At 46.4% G+C, this 25138-nt stretch overlaps 1 protein-coding gene across 1 annotated transcript in view; it reads right to left on the bottom strand.

Annotated features, from left to right (window-relative positions):
* PLEKHA7 (pleckstrin homology domain containing A7) overlaps positions 1–25138 on the bottom strand; it is a 216798-nt gene that overhangs the window by 47425 nt on the left and 144235 nt on the right. The window contains exons 5-9 of the mRNA XM_052652875.1: positions 22867–22978; positions 21764–21868; positions 19162–19234; positions 17655–17755; positions 12168–12331 (exon numbers count right to left, since the gene is read on the bottom strand). Coding sequence (XP_052508835.1) covers positions 12168–12331; positions 17655–17755; positions 19162–19234; positions 21764–21868; positions 22867–22978 — 555 coding nt within the window. The remainder of the gene's footprint in view (positions 1–12167; positions 12332–17654; positions 17756–19161; positions 19235–21763; positions 21869–22866; positions 22979–25138) is intronic.

Raw genomic sequence — 25138 nt, 5'->3', positions numbered from 1 at the left:
ACTCATTACTTTTCCCTGAAAGCCCAAAGCTTTCGGGGGGAAAGAAAAAGCTTCTTTGGACTTCTTCTATCCATCACTAGGAGACATCTTTCCCCCATCTCCCACCCCTTCTGCTAACAGAGTTTGAATTTTCACTTGGGGATCATCCTATCCCACTTTCAGCGCTTGTAGTTTAGGTCCTGCTGACTCTTCTAGTCCCTTTCAACCTGAGGCTCCAAGTCTCAGTGACTGGCTCACAGGCTGACAGGTCACCCACTCCAGGCCAATCAGAGCTAGCTCTGGGACTTTGGTTGGAGCTGGTCTTGAGCTGCTACAACTACATAGGAAACAGCTATCTGAGAATGAGGCTTCCCAGGTGATGCTTGTAGTAAAGGGTGCCTGCCAATGCAGGAGATGTAGGAGACATGAGTTCGATCCCTGGATCGGGAAGATCCCCATGGAAGAGCACATAGCAATCCACTCCAGTATTCTTGCCTGGAGAATCCCACAGAGGAGCCTGGAGGGCTACAGTCCATAAGGAAGCAGAGTCAGACACAACTGAAGCGACTTAGCACACACACATCTGAGAATGAGAGCAGATGGAGAGAAATAGAATCTTAAAGACTTGTCCTGAACTCCTAGATTTAGCCTGGGATTTCTTTGGAGGGAATGATGCTGAAGCTGAAAGTCCAGTACTTTGGCTACCTCATGCGAAGAGTTGACTCATTGGAAAAGACTCTGATGCTGGGAGGGATTGGGGGCAGGAGCAGAAGGGGACGACAGAGGATGAGATGGCTGGATGGCATCACTGACTCGATGGACGTGAGTCTGAGTGAATTCCGGGAGCTGGTGCTGGACAGGGAGGCCTGGCGTGCTGAGATTCATGGGGTCACAAAGAGTCGGACACGACTGAGCGACTGACTAAACTGAACTGAAACCAGATATATCCTTGGACTTTTTGGTTGTACATCAATAAATTGTTTCTCACTTAAGCTAGTTTGAGTTTGGGCTCTGTTACTCATAGTAGAAGGAGTCCTATTATATCATTTTATATTGACATAGTTAGATGGTGACTTTTAAGAACCTTTCCATTCCTAAAGTCCAGTCGGTCTATAAGCTCTAGTAGAAGAAACATGCGAAATATTCAGGGGCCCACACTTTTAAGAAAAAGTAATTCTTTTTCTTTTTTGGCTGTGCCATGCGGCTTTGTTGGATCTTAGTTCCCTGACCAGGGATTGAACCCAAGCCTGCAGCAGTAAAGCATGGAGTCCTGTCCATTGGACAGCCAGGGAATTTTCAGAAACAGTAATTCTTACTGGAAGTTTTTAAAGGGACAACTCTGTTCTACAAAGCACACTTTATAAATTTTAACTTTCTCTTTCTTTTCGCACCTTGTCATAAAAGTGAAACAAATATGCTTTCACTGTGAAAGTGAAACACTGCAAACAAGTATGCAGTGAAACAAATATGCTCCTGAATGGGAGACACTAGAATTGAAGGGAGAAGGGGGTTTCTTCCACTGACAGATGAATGCATAAGATGCGGCACACATATACAAGGCAACGTTACTCAGCCACGAGAAAGAATGAGACAATGCCATCTGCAACAACACGGACAGGCCTGGAGATGATCACACTAAGTGAAGTACGTCAGAGAGAGAAAGACAAACACCGCATGACGTCACTTCCATGTGGAATCTAAAATATGGCACAAACGAAACAGACCCACAGACACAGAACAGACTTATGGTTGTGGGGGTGCGGAGTGGCAGGAGGGAAGGGTGGGATGGATTGGGAGTTTGGGATTAGCAGATGCAAACTATTATACTATTACATATAGAATGGATAAACAATGAGGTCCTACTGAATAGCATAGGGAATTATATACAGGAACCTCTGATAAACCATAATTGAAAAGATTATGAAAAAGAATATGCATATATATGTATGTATATGTGTGTGTGTATACATATATAAAACTGAATAACTTTCCTATACAGCAGAAATTAACACAACATTGTAAACCAACTATACTTCAATAAAATAAATTTTAAATTAAAAAGAAGAGGAATTTCTTCAACTTCAGAACCCAGGGGTTATGGGTACAATGTCTTAGCCCAACCAACTGTAATGAAGATTTTTCTTTCAACCTCCACGTCTTTACTGAGAACCTATACATTCCCACTGAGGAGAACACTTAGGGATATAGTTAGAAAATAGCCTCTGCCACCAGAGCCAGATAACCCTAAAGCCTGATTTAATTAATCACAGTTACCACATGTAACACTGTTCTCTTGAGTTTGCCAGTCTCTTCTAACCTTGGAGTTAACTTATAACTATAAATCTTAATCCTTACTGTCTGTGTATATATATGAGTGTACACATCCCAACACATGGCTGCTGTTGCTAAGTTGCTTCAGTCGTGTCTGACTCTGTGCGACCCCATAGATGGCAGCCCACCAGGCTCCCCCATCCCTGGGATTCTCCAGGCAAGAAGACTGGAGTGGGTTGCCATTTCCTTCAATGCATGAAAGTGAAAAGTGAAAGTGAAGTTGCTCAGTCGTGTCCGACTGTTGGCGACCCCATGGACTGCAGCCTTCCAGGCTCCTCTGTCCATGGGATTTTCCAGGCAAGAGTACTCAGTGGGGTGCCATTGCCTTCTCCACCCAACACATGGCAATACGTCCTAAAAAGAAAGTTGACTGAGAAAGATAAAACTTTTTTCTCAGATTGACACCAGCATTTACTGCAAAACAAACCCTAACGGGGTGCCTAAAAGAATGGGAGTCTGCTTGCCACCCAGCCCTAAGACTTGGGGTTATGAACAACAGCTCCTGTTTCCACAGCTATTGGGCCAAGATAAGATAGATGCCTTTGTGTCCAAAATGTTCAGGCTATGGTTACAGGTAAAAAAAAGTGAAGGGAATGTTCCCGACTCCCCCACCTTACCTGACTTAAACATTTAACTTAATACGTTACAGGATTTAAGGCAAAAGTGTTTTTTGGTCTTCTCCCTGTCTCTTTGAATTCTCTGCAATGTAACACATGACCTCTCAAATCAGGAGACCTGTCACACAATACATCTGCAGTGCTCAATTTAGCACAGTGGTGGGGAAAGAAGGACGTACCCCTCGGCTGTCAGTGACCGTGTCATTCAGAGAAGAGGCCGTGCACAGCATTGATGTTCAGCTCAGACGACAACAGCCCTTCCTGTGCAGGTCATTACCACTGATGCGAGCACCTGGTGTCACTGGCCATTTAAAACCACAAGGAATCCTGACGTTTGGTGATCGCTGTGGCCACATGTGTCACTTTCCAAGCGTGACAACCCAGAGTGCGTAGATTAGTGCCAGGCAGACCTGGATTCAACAGCTGGCTCCAGCCCACAGCAGCTGAGTGACCTTGGGCAACTCCCTGACCTCTCTGGTCTCAGGTTCCTCATCTGCAAAATGGGGACAACCCCCCTACCTCCTTGGGGAATAAAGGAGGAATAAAGGAGATGTTGGCACAGAAAGAGCACCGCACTGGGTCTGGCGCCTAAAGTGCGTGTGTTAGTTGCTCAGTCGTGTCTGACGCTCTGTGACCCCATGGAATGCATCCTGCCAGGCTCCGCCATCCATGGAATGGAATTCTCCAGGCGAGAATACTGGAGTGGGTTGCCATTCCTTCTCCAGGGGATCTTCCTGACCCAGGGATCGAACTTGGATCTCCCGCTTTGCAGGCAGATTCTTTACTGTCTGAGCCACCAGAGAAGCCATTAGCACAACATCAAATACAAATGTACTAGCTTCCAACATCTTTTCCTTCCTTGCCCCCATTTTTTCAAAGCAGCAATGTACCCAACAAAAAAGTCACATTTCCTAACCTCCCTTGGAGCTGAGGGTGATCATGTAACATAAATCAGGCCAATAAGATGTATGCAGAAATTGTTGGATGGGTCTCCCAGGAAAGTCTTTAAAAGAAAGAACCTGCGTTAGCTAACCTTTCCCTTCTTCCCGCCTAGAACTTAGACTGGAATGCAAGGTGACAAAAATGCGGATGAAAGCCACCTGTCAAAACCTGGGTAGAAAGTGAGAAAGAGCCCAGGTCCCTGACAGCATCATGGAGCTACTATATGAGCCAGAACTAACTAACTGTGGATTCCTGTTAGTGAGAAAACTAAAACCCAATTTGATTACACTGCTCTAAGTTGAGCTGTTGTGTCACAGGCAACCAAACATAATCCCTGATACAAGGGACTGAGCCCTGCCCCGGCCATTTTCAGCACATGATGGCAACACTTTATGTCTGCTTAGAGAAAATTCTTGTTTTCCCCTGCAAGTGGGCAGAGCACAAATCTCAGGCTGAGGACACCTCTATCTTATTCCTGTCCTTCATAAAAACTCGGAAGTTAACAGATCATACCAAGCAGTTGACACTATTATTTTACTCTGCCTCCAAACCCTTTATTTCACCAGGAAATAAGGAATAATATTTACTTCTATCTTAATGTTACACAGATAATTCACACATACTGGAAATCTCATGCAAAGACCTGAGCGAGAAAAGGAACCACACACAGCTTGTAGGGACTTAGCTGGACTTCAGTCCTGTTGGCAGACACAGCCCATCTGTCACAGTCCCACTGGAGGACCCCTCCCTACTCACCATACCTAAATGACCAAACTAACAGCCCAGAAACAAGGGTCAGGCCACTGACATCCTTGGAGTGTTTGTCTCAACATTAGGTGGCAGATGTTCCTGTCCAGCTACTGAATAGCACAGGGAACTCTGTTCAATGTTATACGGCAGACTGGATGGGAGGGGAGTCTGGGGAGAATGGATTCATGTATATGTATGGCTGAGTCCCTGCACTGTTCACCTGAAACTATCACAACAATGTTAATCAGCTCTCAGTTCAGTTCAGTCGCTCAGTCGTGTCCGACTCTCTGCGACCCCATGAATCGCAGCACGCCAGGTCTCCCTGTCCTACCCCAATACAAAATAAAAAAGTTTAAAGTTTGGGGGAAAAAAAAAATTCTGTCCTGGAAAACCAGCTCAGCCAGTGTCGACAGGATCAGTGCTAAGGTCAGTGCCAAGTCCTGAGCACTGACCCCAAGACTCAGGAGGACAGTGGGCTCAAAAGCTAACACCCACCCTGTGCAGTCCACAGCCTCATATAAAAGGCTGAAGCAAATGGGTCCAGAGTCTCTAGGAAGCCCACAGGCAGGCTTGCTCACCTGAATTAGTTCCTAAATTTGGTGACAGAAACGTCTGGAGAAAAATGGAGACAGAAGTTGGTTTCTTCTTTTCCCAGACTTAACTAGGGCAGTTCCCCTGGGATGGAGGAAGATAGCTGGCTACCTTTCAGGCTCTGCTCTAAATAAACAATTGGTGGGTCTGTCCTCCCCCAGAGAAGAGTGAGGCTGAAGGACAAATGAAACACCATGCTGCCAAGCTCAGGCCGTCACTCCTCTCAGCAGTGGCTACTGGCAAAGTCCTTCATGAAGTTTTAAGGATCTGACAAACCAGACAAAGAAGAAAGGAAAGATGTATAATGGCTGCCAGGTCTCTGGCTGCCAGGTCTCCTCACTTTGTTCATTTCTGCCTGGAGAATCCTTCCCTCTTCCTGAGTAAGTAACGCTTAATTACCACAGCCCAACCTGAGCCAGTATGGAGCTTGGCACGCACCGAGCTCACTCACTTTCAGTCTCTCTATGGCAGTTCCAGTCTGGGTCACTCATTTTCTGTGGCCAATGCTTGGCTGCTTTATGCTGGATCCTACTGTGTGCCAGGAACCCAGCACAGACCATCTCTAACCCCTAGAACAATCTTGCAAGGTCAGTACTGTCAAGCCCAGAGAGGCTGAGGGCACTCACATGAGCACCAGCTTACTGAAAATAAATTGTCTCTACTGAAGGATAGGGATTATGGGGAGCACTTACTAACTGTAAAACCCTGAGCTAAAGGACTTTAAATATTATCTCTTATCATTGCACCAAGCTAGAAATATTATTCTTTCATTAAAGGTAATGAACGCAAAGCTCAGAGTGGTAAAGCAACTTGCCCTGATCACGCAACCAGTGCCGTGAAAGTTGCTCAGTCGTGTCCGACTCTTTGTGACCCCGTGGACTGTAGCCCGCCAGGCCCCTCTGTCCACGGAATTCTCCAGGCAAGAATACTGGAGTGGGTAGCCATTCCCTTCTCCAGGGGATCTTCCCAACCCAGGGATCGAACCCGGTCTCGCACACTGCAGGTGGATTCTTTACTGTCTGAGCCACCAGGGAAGCTCAACCAGTGAAATAAGCAGGACTCAAATTCCATCTGATCCAACTCCTTAGCTCTGTACTGGGGTTGAAAGCATGTCTATAAGTTACTTCTGTCAAGGGTCCAAGGAGCTTATCCAACCTCAGGTGTTGTTCCATCACACTTTAACCAAAGTGGTCAGAGTCTGAGAGGCCAAAGATTCCAGTCTCTGAAGAGAGTGGAGAGAGCCAGAAACGTGTGGGCCACTTCTGAGCAGACTGAATCCCCACAACAGTGCTCAGCCTGCTCTCAGACACCCCAAATCCCTATCCTATTTGAACATCTCTCAGGAAGAAGTTTCATTCATCGATCTAACCACTCACCTGTCCAGCCAGCCAAACATCCATGCACCGTCCTTTAACTGACTATTTCTATGTGCCAGGCACCATTCTCACTTCTAAGGAACTTACAGTCTAGTGGGGGTGACAAAGAGAAAGCAGGCCAACATAACTTTAGCATGAAAGTTCTATGCATGAGGAACGACACAGTGCTACAAGCAGAAGCATCTAACATACTGAGAGTCAAAGAAGAAAGAAATACAAGTAAGCTAGGCCCTGAAGGATGTGCTGAGTGGTCCTAGTAAGGGTGAGGGCCAGGGGAGCAGATGGGCAAGGCCTAGAGGACCTACAGGGAACAGACCCAGCCGGGGATCAAAAGCCACACTAAGGAGATTGGATTTTACCCTAACGGTGACTGGACTATAAGCCCCCTCAGTTCCATGACAGGACTATAGTTACACTGAAACCACATAGTTATGGAGAGACCAGAGAGGTTGGCAAGCTGAAAAAAAAGAGGTCAGTTGCCTTCTGATAGGCCCTCCTATCTGAACTACTTGTCAGTTCTGTGAACTGTAACAACAAGCTGCCCTCCTTGCTTAGTACTTTAGCTTCTTGGAGAGGACAAGACATCCTTAGATAAGAGAGGGGGAAAAAGGCAGTTCAATGGAGGAACTTGCAAGACAGATTTTAAGGAGGCTGTAGAGAATAAAAAAACAGAATCCAAAATCTGGCAAGTGGAAGAACATAGAAATAAGGGAGAAGAAATTATGGCCGGAGGAGGGAGAGGGTGGGCTCTGGCCATAGCGCTCAGTCTCCCTGACGGAGAAGGGGCGGGGGCTCGAGAATGCTTGTCCATCAGGAGACCCTGAAGCCTGTAGGGAACAAGAGGACAACGGAAGGAAGCACAGCAAGGGTGCTCGGCTCCCTCTGGGGTTAGAGGAACAATGTAGGAAGAGGCTGGAGGAGGAGACAGTGAGGGGCAGGCTGAGGGATGGTCCTGCAGGAAGCCTGCGTTGCTGAACCACAACTCACACTGCTAAGGGATGGGCACATCCTGGAGAAGAGGAGAGTATGATGTGCCCACAGGAGATTCATCATCATGTAATTCAGAGGACTGACAATGAAACTGGACGGGTGCAAAAAAAAAAAAGAATGACACTGTTAAAACCTGTGGGAGCTAGCATATTGGATATGGAGTATCAACTATGTTTTAGGCAACATGCTAAATGAGCACTTCACACGTTCATTTCATTTTTACAAAAATCTGATGAACCAGAAAAATTTCTTTAAAAAGCATACCTAAATTGCACAAGTGACACGGCTAGAAAGTAGTAGCAGAGCTGTGTTTAAACTCTGGCCTATCCGACTTCAGAGACTAAACCCTAGGAGGAGACAGTACTTAAGGCAAAATAAATCAATATAGTAGGAGGTGGCTTGGATATTGGTTGCTTGCACATCACTTATCACATCCCATCAAGTCATTTTTCCTTCCTCTGTCCACAGCCCTAACATCGCTTAGGAATCTACCCCTACCTCACTCTCAGTCCCCACGGTCAGGTTCTAGAAGTGAAGCATGTATCTCAGGCCTGTGTCAGTCAGCACGTGCACTCATGGTAGGTGACTTGGGGAATCACTGTGACCTAAGCGGGTCTGATCAGAAGAGATCTCAGAGCTTTTGGATAAGACTCTGGTTCTTTCCTACTGGACTTAACTCAGATGACCTAAGTCTGGGGCTACTGCAGCCATCTAGCCACCAGATCCCAGATCTGCCAACGACCTCTACACGGAGTTCAGGAATGAATCCAGCCCAGTGGGGAGAGAGATGATGTGTAATGATACTGTCTGAGCCTTTAACACAGCTGTTTTCTAAAGCTGTAGTTATCCTGAACTTTTCAGCACCTTGAATCAATAAACTCCTCCCCTTGTAAGATAAATTTGCATTTTGTTACCTGTAATAAGAAGCCCTAATGTACCACATTCATAAAGAAAGAATTTGCCTATGTGAATAAGAATAGAACCATTTGGGTGCGAATCAAGGAGGGAAAGAAGGAAAAGCTACAGTTGGGACCGCCCACAGAACAGCGCTGGAGGTTTCCAGAGCAGATCACCAACGTGGAGGAGAGGCAAGACGTAGTCTTACATGATGAATACGTCTCACTAACTAAATGTCTGAACATCTTATTCAGAAAAATAGAACATTCAATAAGTCTGAATTGCCTTGGCTGACAGTTTCATCTCTCAGAAAATTAAGAGGAAATGCTACTCTGGTTTTACTGAGTCAGAAGGTAGAACAAGTTTTGTTTTGTTTATGTTTTTTTAAACAGGGAAGAAACCTTGGGCAAAGATGACTATGGGATTTCAAGAGATTACTATGAGCATAGCAAGAACACATTTAAAAAGTTCAGAAAAAAAGCCAGAGATAATAACATGGCCTGAGATCTGGAAGGCAGCCCAGTGGAGAAGGGAAGGAGCCTCTCTGAAAGCAAAATCTAAGTTAATTACAAAATCCTCTTGTAGTAAAAAGCAAAAAAAAAAAAAAAAATCCTAATCTTAGCCAGCAAATTCATCCTAAACAGTTCAGGCAGACATCACTTATCAATCACAGCACTTTTTCCTGTTAAGTCTGATCTCATTCTTAAGTTATCTTCGACCCAGTGCCCAAGTCAGGCACAAGACAACTGGGCAAAGCTAGGACACAAGAATGAACCTGTCTGACACTGCTGGTAGAAACAATCCAGTGTAACACAGGCAGCACTCAGAGCTCCCATTATGAGAAATGCATCAAGCACAAATCCAGCGGACTGGGCCCACGTGAACGACTGCAAAAACGGTAGTCTAGAAAGAACCGAGATTTGTTTACTTAAAGCAAAGCAAAATAAAACAAAACTGTCTCTTTTCTAAGAATTAAAATAAAGGAGGAGAGAACTTAAAAATAATAATAATAATAAGAGGTATCTCTGCTTGGGAAGATGACCACACCACAAATAAAGTTGAATTCTTCAACTTCTGAACTTATTTCCATATCTTCATCAAGGTGAGTGACCTAACCATGAATAAAACAACCTTGGTTCAGAGAGACTGAAAGACCAAGATGGCAAGGAAGATGGGGAAAGGTCAGCTGTCAGAACCCCAGGGCCCTAAGGGAACTCGAAGATGGGCTCTAGAAACCTCTCAGACCATCTCTGAGAAATCCAAGAGAGATGCCAGAAGTTACAGACTGACAAACAGGATCCTGACTTTGAAAAGAGGGGGAAAGCAGATTCTCTTAAATAATATGACTGAGAGCCTACAACCAACCTCTGCAAGAGGCCAAGCAGCATTCCCAACTGGGCAGATTTCAATACATGGAGGAAAGGAAGCATCGAAGAAAAGCAAGGAACTCACTAGGAAATGCAGAGAATAGGTACCAGCAGTTCACTGCAGAGGAATACAAGTGACCAATAAGTATAAAAGATCCCCACCATCATGAAAACACACATTAAAATAAACAGATACCACTTATCTGCACAGCAGCTCAGCAAAAATGAAAAAGACTGATAATATCAACTGCTGGCAAAGATGCGGAGAAATGAGCACTCTCATTAGTGGAACATATTAATACAACTTACTTTAAACGACAGTTTGGCAGTATTAATTACAATTTAAGATGCACTGTATATTGATCGAACAATCTGAAAGCCTCACACGTGCAGAGACTTGTACAAAGTTTTTCATTATACAACTGTGCTGTAAAAGAGAACACAAAACTATCCAACACGTGGCACATGCTTAACTACACTAGGGTACATTTACATTATGAAATACCATACAGCAGGCAAAAACAGAGCCCAGATACACTGATACAGAATGACTTTCAAGATCAATATCGTTCATGCTATTAAACAAGCACAAAAAAACCCTCTATATTTCTATAAGAGCATATATGCACATAAATGAACAGAAAATAGTTTAAAGAGATCCCTGGTAACCTGGTAACAGAGGTAACACTGGGAAGGTGACTAAGGATATTTTTCTTCACTTTCTATATTTTTTTACAAGAAGAATGTCTTATTGCGTGTGTGTCGTGTGGAGGAAGACCTCCCTGCTAGTCCAGGGGCTGAAACTCCACATTCCCAATGCAGGCGACCCAGGTTTGATTCAATTAGGGGTTCACTTGCAGCAACTAAAGATTCCATGTGCCACAACTAAGACTCAACACAACCAAAATAAATAGTTTTTGATGAACAACAAAATGAACAACAAAGACAAGGAAACAGTGAGCTTCTGGGACCAGACTGTGCACCAGGAGTAAGTTGTGTCAAACCTGCCCATTTCCTTCTCCTGGGATGAAGGTGGAAATGCCAGTGTCACTGAACAGACTGCCTGCAGGCTAATGGCACAGACTTTTGATTCATTATCATGCTCACAACAGAAAAACCCAGGTTGGATGACACTGCTAGGAAGAGAGGCAAACCTGACTGAATGCCTATAGGCAAGAGTCACGGATGCAGGGCCCACGGGGTAACTGCCAGGACAGTCTTTGTTCCTGTCCTGTCCAACATATTCATTCATTTTTTCAGTTTCTCACTCACTCGATAGGTATTTGAGAGCTTACTATATGTCAGGTGTGCAGAAGACTCAAAGATGATACCCCCTCGAAGCCTAGGATACTGAAAAGTAGATGGAAAAACTGAACACAACAAATGCTCAACTTAGGCGCTACGGAAACTCCAAGGGCAGAACCTGACCCCTACCTTGCCTCCTCAGGGAGGCTACTAATTATATCAAAGACCTGTTAGTCTCAGGAAACAGAATATGAAGCTAGGAAGTACCACTAATACCCCAAACCACATAAAATTGAGTTGGAAAAGGTGGACAAAATAAAACCACTCATTTGCAATCACTGAGAATCCAGTCTTCAGGTTGCTGGAGGACACCACTCTTATAGGGCCTAAGAGACCTTTGTCAAAGAGGCCTCCAAACAGAGCAAGATGTCCAGCGAAGAAGGGGATTCATGTCAGGTGAGGACTGGCTAAAGGCACCCCAACTTTTCCAGGGCTACCTGACCTTCTCCAAGCAACTGACTTCACTCATGTTCCTTGTCCACGCGCTCTCAGGGAATCACCCACAGTCAACAGACTCAGGAACTTCCAGATCCCCAATGGTACCCTGGTTGGCCCATTTGAGGGAAGAGGCAGCTGAAAGACAGTGCCCACATCAGCTCCCAACAGCAAGGTGGTGGGCTGTCGGTGGCACATTTCCAGTTTCAAGATCTTACCTGCTTGTCCACTCCCTCCTCCCCAGACGTTGCCCCAGGGTTGTCCTTTCAGCCACACACAAGAGGAGAAAGACTGAGAAACACACGAGCAGGCTCCAAGGCCGGGCATCCCAGCCTTTTCAGTCATTTCACCCTTCCAGTCCTTCCCGTTTCTCTGCTTAATGAGGCCAGAGGCCTCGATAATTCCCAGGGGACCTCTCAGCTCTGCCGGCAGCATGTATTAGCTCTATAAGCATTCTCCTCCAGGAAGAAGTCACCATTTAAAATTCCAAGGGAGGGCAATGCTTAATAGGAGCGAGTGGACGGTGGAATCTGGGTCCCCCTCCCACATAGGCAGAGCTCTGGCAGGGACCCTCCATGGGGACTGACCTCTTCAGTGACGATCGAGACAGCACCTGTGCAGCCTGGTTCATGGCCCGGACCCAAGCATTCATGTCCTCCTGGGTGTCGGCACTGAAGTAGTATGTCCTCATGCCCGACTGCTCGGCCTGAGAGCTATTATAGATGAGAGCCCGCATCCCGGTGTGCACAGCCTGGAGACAGAAGACGGAGACCCAGGTCAGAGAGGTTAGTGTGCGTTTCACTTCCAGGAGCAAAAACCAAGAGATGCCCCAGCCCAGTTCTCCCCTCTTCCAGACAGAAAGCCCACGCACCACCCAGCTGATTTCCACAGGTGGAAAAAAAGAGGCTGGGTTCCCCTTCCTTGACACAGGCCCAGCAACAGCTGTGTCTGCTCCCCACAGCAAAAGCCCTGCAGCTGTACCTGTTTCCTACTTATCTTATTCCCACTTATGGAAGGGCACACAGTCAATTCAAGGCTTATGTGAGAAAGAGATTTTTTTAATTAAAAAAAAAAAAAATCTCATTCCAAATAAGCAGACTCTCAGGAATCCCTGTCTTGGTTCTTCAGAAGCACCTGATGACTGGAATTGATTCAAAACAGCTGCTCAATAGCAGATAGCGTGGCGCAGATATTTCCCGGGTTTCCTTGCTTGGCATGAAATGTGATATGTGCCCATCAAGGAAGCTGCTCTTCTCCAAAGAGGTACTATGAAGTTTGACCAAGCGGTCTAACACCTGACTGAGGACCCTGGCATACCTACTATGTGTCACGAAGCCTCAAGGTACTCTCATATGTTCTATAGGTACCAGGAATGACCCCTGAAAAGCAACTGGGATGGACCGTGAAGAGGTAACACTAGTTTTCCCCTTTGGGTTCTGATAAGCAGAGTCTTTTAAATTTGCAAGGAAAAGGCTCACCAAATCCACAGAGTGAGATGATGCGGAAAGATAAAGATTTATGGAGTGCCTTCTGTGTATCTTCTGGGTACCTCCATGCCTTTATCTCATTTTAATCCCAATAGCCTTGAAATGTAGGAACATTCAGAATCCCTTTTATAGATATGGCAAGTAAAGCTCTGAGAAGTGACTTTCCTAGATTTCCACGCCTAGTCACAGATTCTTCTTATCACAGCACTTATTACATGGCATTGTTTATTTTACACTCTTGTTTATCATCTCTCTCTTTCTTGCAGAATATAAACTTGATGAGAGCAGGGATTCTGTCTATTTTGGTATTACTATATCCCCAGGAACAGTGCCTGGCACACAGTAGGTGCCCAATAAATATTTTTTTGATTGACTGAAAAGCTGGAGCCAGGCTTCTAGACACTCACTTAGGAATGTCTATTCAGACATTCCAGACATGTCACCCAGGGTCTATCCAGAAATGAGTCTGATACAGCTCACTGATCTAATAACCTGGATCTACAATGACAGGCAGATACCATGCAAGGACCAGTCAAAGAAAGCAAAATGAGAGAAGTGGAAACATGTCTAGAAAATGACATGTTTCTGAAATCACCAGTGGTCATGGATGAAATCTCAGACACGATCTATAAGCATTCACTTCTCCTCTCACACTCCTAACAGCCATGTCCAAAAATGATGTTAAATACAAGTTTGCTTGTGACACCCACAGATCTGAGTCCATCCAGCCCAGTGCCAAGGGAGTCCAGGCAGACCTGGCTTGCAACTAAGGGTTCCCACAGTGGCCAGAGCAAATCTGATCTCCTTTCTTGCATGATAAGGACTCAGTCACTGTTCTAGGAAGGATTCCTCCTTTTCAGCAAGGTGGAGACGTGGCAATTGGAAGAGAACAGGGGCTTATGCGTGTCTTACTGTGAACTGGCAGAAGTTCTTGAAAAAGCTCCCTTGGACAATGGCCCATAAGATCTTTGACACCTGCTTCCCAGACTTTCTGCCCAGCCACAGGGAGTCCTGGGGCAGGCATCCACTTGAGCGAGTAGGACCACAACTCCTACTACAAATGACAGCTCCGTGTGATCTGTCTGAAGAATACCACCAGCCCCATCTACCCTGGCAAAACTAGCTGATGGCTAGTTTCCCTGGAGAAAGCTCTGGATGGGTAATCAACCATTTATAGGGCAGTGATACCAGAGCTGTGGATGTTCAAGTAAAAGTACCAAACCCGTCCAGAGGACTTAGGGAAGGCTTCCTGGAAAAGGTGTGCCCTGAACAGACACCTAAAAGGCAAGGAAGAGTTCAGAAAGGGCATTCGAGGTTGTGACTGAAGCTCAAGCAAAGGCCTACGGGCAAGAAATGGAGGAAAGGCATATGAAGAAAGTGTGCTAAAACGTGGCTAGAGAGATAAGCCAGACCTTCTAAACCAAAACTGGGCTCTATCCTGAAGGCAACGGGGAGCCACAGAAGGGTATATGGTGGGAGCATTCTTGAACAGACGTGTAACTGAGGAACAGTGTGGAGGACAGGCTGAAGGCTACAGAGGAGCTCGAGGGCTGAAGCAATGATGGCCAACACTCACTGAGTGCTCACTACGTGCAAGGCATCATTTCAGTGCCTAGTAAGTTAGTTACCGTGGGGTCGGGGGGTGATGGTAGGCTAGACAGAATAGCAACAGTGGTAAGGGAAAGATGGATTTCAGAGATAGAGAAAGCACAAAATTGAAAGGGGAAAGAAGAGCAGCTCTTTCCTGTTCTTTTCTTATCCCGTTAATCCCCAGGCTTATGCAGACAAAGGCAAGGACTGTGTCCTTTCACTGCTGTATCCCTAGCATCTATATCCTGCCAAGTAGAACAACAGAGCACAATAGAAGTTTGCTGAGTATACATAAGTAAAACACCATGACTTTTGGCTGGCCTTCAGCCAGAATCGAAAGCAGAGAGTCTTAACCTTTTTTCTGGCATCTTTTTGACGACTTGGTGAATTCTACGAACTCTTCCTAGAAGGTGTTTTAGTGCACAAATAAGATAAAGGAAATACACTATATTACAATATAGTTACCAAAATATTTTTAAATGTTGCAATATAGTGATACAGGTGCTTCCTTAATAATGTATCACATAACAAGTCTGGTAGCACATGTAATAATTATTGTAATTTCAAAGTGGTGAAGAGCATAAACAGTATTTCAAGATATCTGCAACAACTATAATGTGATATGAAAACATCTCTGGTTTCTATTGGTGATCAAAGGCATGAGTGCTGTCAATACCGACTGTTGTCTGCTTTCTCAAAGGAGATGTTATGCATTAAAATAGAAAAGACATGATTTACCCGTGGACACTAAGAGGTTTAAAAAAGAAGGATGCGATTTACCTACTGACACTCAGGTAAGGCGCCCTTAGTCTTGAGGGAAGGAGAACAGCTCAAAGGGAAGCAGTAAAGACGCTTTCCCCCACCGGCTGCGTGGGGATGGTTTTTGCCCCAGACCCTGGATCTGAGGGGCTAAGCTTGCTCAGAGGTGACCAGCAGGCCAAGGGAGGCTGTGCCTCCAGTAGGTGCTCTGTGAGGAGATGCCCCAGATGAGCCAGCAGAGCACAAGGCCTGCTGATGGCGGGGAGGGGTGGGAGGTAGGGGAAGAATGGCACCTAAAGGCCACGGAGAGCCCTGCTGGCTCATCCCGCAGACCCAGCGGAGCCTCAGGGCGCATCCAGCACAATGCTTAGGGGCTGCCAGGTTGGGAGTGCAGTTAGAGAAGACAGACAAGAGAGGACACATAACCCTCTAGGCTCTATCTGCCACTGCAGATACCCTGAACAGTCTCAGGCAAGGTGTCCTAGAATAGTTAAAGAACTGCAGTTCTGGAACCTGAGAAATGGCATCAGAGGCAAGCATAAGGCCCAGGACATAAAACACTGCACACTCCTCGGCAGCCCATGAACGTGGACTCTGAACTGCCCCAGGCCCACCCTCAGCTCCCTGAAAGAATGACACTGCGACCCAAAGGGAAGGGACCTCTTCCACACTCAGGAAACCAGTCCTCTCTGGAGAACCGGCTCAGCATCACCAGGGCGGCCCCGAGTAGCTTTTATTTCCTCTCAGACCCTGAAGACCCCAATCAGCCCCCAAAATGGCCATGCCTTCTGTCTCCCAGACAAAATATTTAGGGAACACTCTTGGTGAAGTCTTTTTTCTTTTAAAAAGGAGAGAATGTGACAGCACATAAAAGATGTTTTCCTCGAACCTATTTTTCACACCTCCCAATGAAGTGTTAAGATGAAACATATATAGTTATTATAATCTGTTACTTTGAAGATATTCCAAATGCTGTCCCCACCACCACCAAATCATATAACAGCGTTATCCCAATTGCTTGCCCAGTAGCAGTACTCAATCCTAGAAAGGAAGGTTTCCTAAGGAAGGTGTTCGGCTGCAAAAGACTAGTCTGAAGCCCAGGGAACAAAACGTTCTCAGAGCCAACAATGAGCAGGAGAGGCTCTGAACTATTTAATAGATCACTATTACTAATATAACAATAACCATTCACTGAAACCATCTCCTGCCTCCCACAATGGGTGCGCAGATGACCAGAGTAAGATGTGGGAGAAAAGCAGAGAGGAAGAGAGAAAAATTGTCTTCCCTCCCCGTACTGCACATGAAAGAGCACAGAGCTCGGGGTGGAGGTCTGCCTCCATCGTCTTCCAGCTCTGGGGCTGTGGTAAGCTTCTTCAGCTCTCCGATCCTCATTCTCCTAATCTATAAAACAAACCTAGTCGTACTAAACCCCCAGGCTCCCCACAAGCATCAAGTGAGGTAATGTGAATAGCAGCAGTTCTCAGTCACAAAAGGTTTTACAGGAATAAGAGAATACCACATCATGCAACATGAAGCAACGGAGGATCCAGGATCTTCAACCCACAGCAACTCTGGAGTCACTGGGGATAGCGACAGTGGTTAAGAAAGCAGGAGACCCTGTTTTGTTTTGTTTTTCTGAGACCCTGTCACAGAAATATAGTAGTGACAAGAAAAGAGAGGTCTAAATACTTAAGCAAGGCTGAGGGACTCAAAAGCTCTGACACAAATGAAAGCACTTGTGATGGGATATTATTCTTGCTTAAAGAATTTATAACAAGGAGTCTGAGTGAACTCTGGGAGTTGGTGATGGCCAGGGAGGCCTGGCGTGCTGCAATTCATGGGGTCGCAAAGAGTCGGACACGACTGAGCAACTGAACTGAACTGAACGTGAGTCTGAAACACTCAACTTCTTAACTTCTTCCCCCTCCCACTCCCAACAAAAACAACTGCTTCTGTGAAGCCATTTCTGGGAACACAATGTATCTTAGGGGCTTTCCAGGTGGCGCAATGGTAAAGAAGCTGCCTACCAAAGCAGGAGACGCGGGTTCAATCCCTAGGTAAGAAAGATCCCCTGGAGAGAAATGGCAACCTACTCCGGTATTCTTACCTGGAAAATCCCATGGACAGAGGAGCCTGGCAGGCTACAGCCCATGGGCTAACAAACGAGTTGAACACGATTCAGCTACTAAACAACATTTCTTAGGACGGCACCGCTGCACCAAAGTAGAGGGACAGTACCTTAAAGGAATACTTGCGACTTATGCGATCCTCAGGGGCCACCGGTGAGATCACGTAGCTGGGCAGAGGGATGCTCCCAAGGACCACTTCTTCTCGGCTGTCTTTGAATGGAAGAACACATCAGGATAACCTCCTGTGGCACCCTCCTTAGGATAGTCCATCCCACAACCCTAGTTCAGTGCTTCTTCTCTCCCAGGATGACTGCAGTCGTGGAGCATCCATTCAGGTGCTCCGGGGACCACCGTGCTAGCGCTGGGACCACACAGGTGAGGCAGACGGCACCCTCTCCCTGAGGATGGGGGCACACACGTGAACACACTCAGTTCCACCTGCTCACTCCTGAAATACAGTGCATACCACGCACTGTGGGGACACAGCCCAGAGCGGCACACAGCCTGGGGAAGGGAAGAAGGCTTCGGAAGGTGCTATTTAAAGTTCTGTGAAGGGTGGGGAAGGGATTCTGGGTGGTACACACCTCATGGGCAAAGTTAGAGCAGGTGGGAAATATCATACTTTCTACATCTATTCTCTTCCTCCCCCAAACCATCTTTGTTACCAGAGGTAACTTCCTAATGACAAGTTGGTCCCTCTGCTCTCTCACACAAGGTACTTGCTGACTGTTCACTGGATACAGAAGGAAACCCAACTTCCTCTGTCTAGACTCACAGCTCTGTTGCATTCTGGCCCTTAGCCATCTCCTGAGCCTTATCTCCTAGTGTGTGCTCTATGCAAGACTCACTCTAGCCTTGAAGGTCTATCATTCCACCTTCTTCTGCTTCTAGAACTTAAGTCAAGCTGTTTCTTCTGCGTGAATGCCCATCTTCCCCCAAACATGGGCAAAGCTCTACCCATCCTAAAAAGCTCAACTTATACCCTAGCTCTTCTAAGGACTCTGCCCAAGTTCTCCACGATGGAATTAACTTCTTGCTTCCCTTGCACTGCCTAAGCACTTTGGATGCCTTCCAAAGCACCTGTCACAGCCTAGTCTTGTCTTATAATTAGGCTATCTCTTCCTCCATATTTTGAGCCTTACTTTCTTCTCACCTTTGCACAGCCCCTAACTCTATGTACTGGGGCTTCACAAATATTCATATGGCAAATTTTATTCACCAGCTGCCCACCCAGTAACAGGGGATAAATGCAGATAATAGGTTATAAAATACAATGCTTCACCTATACTTCTCTTCCCTCCAGATTGCATCAAAGGTGTGCCTATGCCCCAAGTGGGGCAGAAGCTGAAAAAAATCCAGATCTTGAGACCCTAAGTAGAAGGCAAACCAGATTCTATTATTTTTAACTTGACAAATGGCACTTCCAGTGCTGGGACTGATAAAAATGAAGTCACCAACCATCCACATATGTAAAAGTGAACACTTTGGCAGGTTAAGAGGTTATTAATTAGCTCGGGCCACTGGTCCAAACAATGGATTTGAGAAGACCAACTTTTGTATCACCTCACCACCACCTCAGGCACAAAGAGCCCTTGGTGGCCTGAACCTCAGCTCACCTTTATAGTAAAACAAGCAATAATCAGCAAGCACAAACCACCTCCTTTTCCACAGCCTCATCCCGGAACTGTCCTGCAAAGCAAAGAAAACTAATCAGGGCAATATCTGAGCATACTGCTCCCCCTCCTTAGTTATGTACAACCTCATTCTGGAACCAAGATTTGCTCATATTCACGCTTTCTTTCCATAAATTAATAAATTTTGATTGCATAGCCTTTCTTTGAATAGGACATTAAAATTTAAATCCAGTGACGGTTTATCCCCAGGAAGTTCTGTTTCCTGTAAACAGTCTAATATATCATAAGCATCCTACTTTTAGAAAGGAAGACAAGAATTCAAAAACAGTTCTTCCAGTAAGAAAGAAATCAGCTCTTAACAAATATTTATTCATTCATTCATTCAATATGCTATAAAATATCTTCATTTGTACTGATTAGAAAATTGATTTAGCAGAGCACAGGGAACTCTACTCAGTACTCTGTAATGGCCTATATGGGAAAAGAATCCAAAACAAAAGAGTGGAGGTATGTATATGCATAACTGATTCACTTTGCTGTACACCTGAAACTAACACAACTTTATAAATCAACTGTACTCCAATAAAGATCCAAAAAAGAAAGAAAATTGATTTATATAGTATGCAACAAAGAATTTAAGTTAGCTTATTAATCAGTGAGGCAAAATTCTCATTTGACTAAGTCATCTACCGTAAGGGACTGGTTATGCTGTTTTCCTTCTGTTCAACAGAAAAAGACCTGGATTTTCTTGAACTAAACTGTCTCGTAACAAGACTCTGCCTCTACTCATCTAAAATGTAAATCATTACATTTATTAAAAAAAAAATAATTTTTAGGTGGCTATGAAAAATTTTTAAATATGGCTAGGGTAGGAAAATAGTAGTTTTAGGGTCACTTTTCTTCCAAACCTAGGAAAATTCCAGAGCCATTTTTAGCTATTTAAATTGTCTTCCTTCTGTAAAACTTTTTGACAGGCTTAAATTTTAAAAAATTTTTATCCATCCTCCATTTACTTAAGTGTTAAAAGCTTGCTAATTTCTGTATTTCTTGGTTTTATCTTCTGCATTAACTAGGTGACCTCTAAAGTCTTGGCATACGATATTTGCTTTGTTTGAAAAGCTCTTCTCCACCTTTATATATCTGCTTCAAATGTCACTTCCTCTGGGAAGCCTTTCAGGACTCCCACAAGCACAGCGACACTTTCTCTACTGGGTGTCCACAGCATCTACACAGATCTTACAGCTACAGCCCAGCCCAGGGGCCCAGGGGCCTGAGCAAGGCGGTGTCTGCTGGGGAGAAGGATTATCTATAATCCCTTCCGTCTCACCCCACATGTCAAAGGAGCCTTTTGTTTAACGGGGACAGGGATGCAAATGGAAAGTCAGAGGGTGACCCAGGTAAGAAAAGAGAATGAGAACAGAGCTGTGAGGGAAGAGGGTCTCATTAAAAGAGGATGGTGCCCAGAGGAATATTGGTCAGAAGAGGCTGGGGAGCTGCAGGAGCTGCCGTGGGGAACAGAACTGGGGGAGAGGGATTTCAAGGGGACATTTAGGAATTTCTTCTGTGTGTTGTACAAGTTAACGCCCATCTCTGTCTTCCCATAAAGCCTTGAGTAAAAACATACATCACTGCTCTCAGAATTTGTGTTTATCTGGATAATATGCTATGCGGGAGTCCGTGCTAGGTGATGACATGACACGTGAGAGGTGTCCCCTGCAGACTATGACAGGAAGTCCTCAAGTGCAGGAACCACACGTTACTCATCCCTTTGTCGTTGCAGTGAGAACACTTAGAATACGGCAGGCATTTGGTGGGTGAGTGGGGGAATGGATGGATGGCAAGAAGGGAAGAAGAAGACAGAAGGAACATGTTCTCTGACCCTAGGACCTCACAGCCTATCCACGGCCAGAGGACCAGAGGCAGAATAACTGGTGGTAAAGACAGAGATGAAGGATGGACTGTCGGGGGACACAGAGCTGACAGGGTTTCCGGACTGGACAGATGTGGGAGCAGAAGCTGGTGGTGGTGCTGAGGTTCCTAAACCACGTGCCTGGGAGAAGGATGGCACCACCATGACCCAGGAAAAGCAGGCTAGGGGAAAAAGACAGGTAGGGGCTGAGGAGACAGTGAGTTGAGTTTGGCTGATTTGAAATCTGAGGTGCTAGGAAGCCAGATACGTGTGCTAGACAGGAGAAAAGGAAAACATGGGGTTTTTCAGGCGAATGATAACAGAGGCTCTTTAACATCAGGAGGGCAAGTGCTAGCAGAGGGTTATGACAACAGAGCTGGATGCAGGCTGACCCACCCACACTTGGGTCCGAGCCCCAGGACAGGCAGTAGTACCAAGAACCAAAGCGGTTAAGTGGGTTTGGGGAAGGAAACTGCAGCCATTGAGTCGACGGTTCACTTGCAAACGGGAAGAGCACATCACTTAGCATGATCGGTAGGTAGAATCTACTGGCCTCGGACAGACTCAGGAACAAAAACCTTACTACGAGCCCCTTCCCAGCTCCCGGGGGTCAGGGGAAGGAAGGGACTCAGCAGGAACTACCTCCCTGCCACCCTCCCTCCTCAGTCTCCTCACCTGCTTGTGTAGCCAGCCCCTCACCACCACTGGAACATTGGGGTTCCTCCGAATGGCCTGGTCCCTCTTCCCAAAGCTGTGGACTTTATTGCTGGACTTAATGATCTAGGAAAGAGCAGACTTAGTCTCTAGCAGCCAGGATGACTTGGGGAAGCCCCCAAAAGCACATGCATGATAGAAAAGCTACAGGCTCCCAGTGCCTTCATCTGCATGGCACCGTCCTCTGATTAAAAGAACAGCGAGATGACCATGAATGGGTGGGCGCGTGGCCATAGCATCCTAATTAAAAGGGGAGTCCAAGAGCTAGCAAGGTTCCTGTCTGGGTCACAGAGAAAACAAATGTAAGGGATTTTTCAGTCAACTTTTACCAGCAGCTGCTGGCCCCAGCATGTCCTGTGGCTTTCTGAAGCAATGCTACTTTTTGGTGACAGTATTTAAACAAATTTCCAGATATTTACCCCCCCGCTTTCTGGTGCTCTCCCCTTCTCCACGATGCTGGTTTTCTTCCCTGCTCCTCAGTCAGTGCCTCCACAGCTTGGGCACAGACACCTTTGGGACCTCTGTCCCAAATTTTACCATGCGGTCTCCAAGACACACGTGAACAGAGGTGTGGCCTTCCCAAGACACGCCAGGAAAATGAAGAATACAGCCAAGGCCCTAGCTGTCAGTCCTGGTTCTGTCAGCAATCACCTGTTTTCTTGGACATGTGACATAACCCCAACTGGTCTCAATTTCCTGATCTCTCATTTGGGGAGATCTCTTATTATGTGTCTCCTTCACAAAACTATGGTGGAACTGCTGTATTTACAATGGATAACCAACAAGGACCTGTTGTCTAGCACATGGAACTCTGCTCAATGTTATGTGGCACCCTGGATGGGAGTGGGGTTTGGGGGAGAATGGATACATGCATATGTATGGCTGAATCCCTTCACTGTTCACCTGAAACTATCACAACATTATAATCAGCTAAACCCCAATACAAAATAAAGAGTTAAAAAAACAAAAAACACTATGGTGAAGGTCAAATGCGTTTCTGGCTACAAAGGGACTTGGCAAAATACATAAGAGGGGAAGGCAAGGGCGAGTGGCCCAGAGCTCACCTTAGGGCCAGGCTTGGCCTCCACGGTGGAAGTGGTCCCTGCCGTGGACGTTTCACTGACCATGCTGGACGGCCTTTGGTTTCTCTCTTGCTTCGACATATGTGGATTTGGCCTGTGGAGAGACAGAAGAGAATCCAGTGAATAAATAGCCAGGCTGCGATGGGAAGTGGAGTCTGAGGTTTAGTTCCAGTTCAGTTCAGTTCAGTCGCTCAGTCGTGTCCGACTCTTTGCAACCCCATGAATCGCAGCACGCCAGGCCTCCCTGTCCATCACCAACTCCCAGAGTTCACTCAGACTCACGTCCATCGAGTCAGTGATGCCATCCAGCCATCTCATCCTCCGTCATCCCCTTCTCCTCCTGCCCCCAATCCCTCCCAGCATCAGAGTAGTTCAGGTTAGAACTGGTTAATGGACCTTAAACAACCCAGGACAGATCTTCTGGATACCACTTAACTCCAGACTGCAGTCAGAGGGTCACGATGTCCAGCCTACACATGCGCTTCAGGGAATCAAGAGCATGGACAGGTGGGCAGGCTCCACAGCCTGACATCCCAAGTGGCCAAGTCACTGCTGCCTGCAGTCCCAAGGCCCCCTCATTTATCCTCTTACTTGGGTGACTGTGTGCCTCATCAGATGGGCACACACGGTTACACCACTACTCTTCACGGCAAGAGCAACCCACACTCCTTACACACATACACACACCTCCATTTCCCTGGCTCCCAAAAAGAGCTGCTTATAATTAGTAACAAGAAATCACTCGCACACACATCCACACCCCCAGATACACAGAGAGAATCGCTTACATAAATGCCAGTGGGGCTTTCCTCCCAAAATAGACTACTCAACAAAGAGTCCTATTCTAGGAACACTCCATTAGCCCCAAAATAGAGCCACTGGAGATATTAACCCCTTGTGCCATGTCTGGAGAGCAGGAAGAAACGAGGCACGCCTGGGTCCCCAGTGCAGATGCCCTTGATGTGTCCCCATCAGCATCCAGCGACATCATGCTTCCCACCAAGAGGGCCAGTTACACTTCCCACTTGCCCTGGGAAGACTGGTACCCTGGGAACATCCTGTATAACGCATAAGAGATATCGTAGAGAACCCTCCTCACCTGCCTCTACAGAGCCCCAGCATTTGCCAGACTCTTTCAAAGCAGCAGCAGCGGCAGAAAATGATCCCACACAATCCAGTCCCTATCCTTGAGCAGCTCAATGCTTGATTCCCAGACCCTGCTGACTCCAGGATCTGTAAGCCTTCCTCAAAGTGTAAGTGCCAGCAGTCCTTGGCTGGGTGCCTGCTGCTCCGACGGGTGACAGGATCCAGACAGCTGCAGTAAACTGAGGCCTTTTGCCAGAGAAGTGGAGAAACTGATTTGGAGGCCTGGGCCAGGGCCCTGAAGAGATGGAGCTGGAGGATCCAGGCAAGACACAGCCGAGGAAGACGCGTTCTGGATGTCTGTTCACCAGGCTCACTTTTACAGAGGTGCCAGGAGGGAAAATCCCAGTTTCCACTTTGGAGCTACACTGCTTCCTTCAAAACCACTGTTACTCAAAGGACAGTGATCCTTTCCACACCCCAAGACAGAGCCCCGACACCCTGCACCATCAGCAAGTCCTTCGCAGAAACAGCCGTGACCACCGTGCTTGCTGAGCTGTCCTAGCAGTAGGACCACCGTGGCGGGCATCAGCTTTCCAAGGGGCTGGGCCAGGCTGGATGCTTGGCAGCTAGAGGTGTGAGTCCCACCAGGCAGAAAGATCACTGGCTCCTTATCAGCTCAAGCACTCACTCCGGATTCCCCGCCCCCAGCCTCCGTCCCAGCCAGACTTCTGTCACTGCTCCCCACTCAGAGAATGTCGCCACACTTACAGCCTGCACACTGCTGGCAGAGGCTGTGTGCAGCGGAGAGATAACAGCCAACCGGGGGTGGGAAGGGGCTCTGAGAGGCTGCCTTGTCCAGCCCCTGCCTCCAGGCAGAACTATGCCCGAGACATCTTCCTGGAACCTGGTCTTGCCTGACTTTTCAAATTCCCAGAGGTTGAGACAAGGAAAGCAAAGAGTTCTCAGCTCATCTCAGTTATGGCAGCTACATCTCTAAGCCCAAATTCAGGACACACAGTCCAACAATAAAAGAAGTTTGTTTGGGATTTTATCAAGTTTAATTGTCTCCCATTTAAGACACTGATATGAGGGTTATTACAGAATACTTGAGAAATACAAGAAAAAAGTTAGAAGCAAAGAAAACTGTAACCATAATCCTGTTATCCAA

This window comes from Budorcas taxicolor, chromosome 15 (assembly GCF_023091745.1).
Source record: "Budorcas taxicolor isolate Tak-1 chromosome 15, Takin1.1, whole genome shotgun sequence".
NCBI classification, from domain to species: Eukaryota; Metazoa; Chordata; class Mammalia; order Artiodactyla; family Bovidae; genus Budorcas; species Budorcas taxicolor.
The sequence above is the reverse complement of the archived record's forward strand: the minus strand, read 5'-3'. Positions and strand labels throughout refer to the sequence as shown.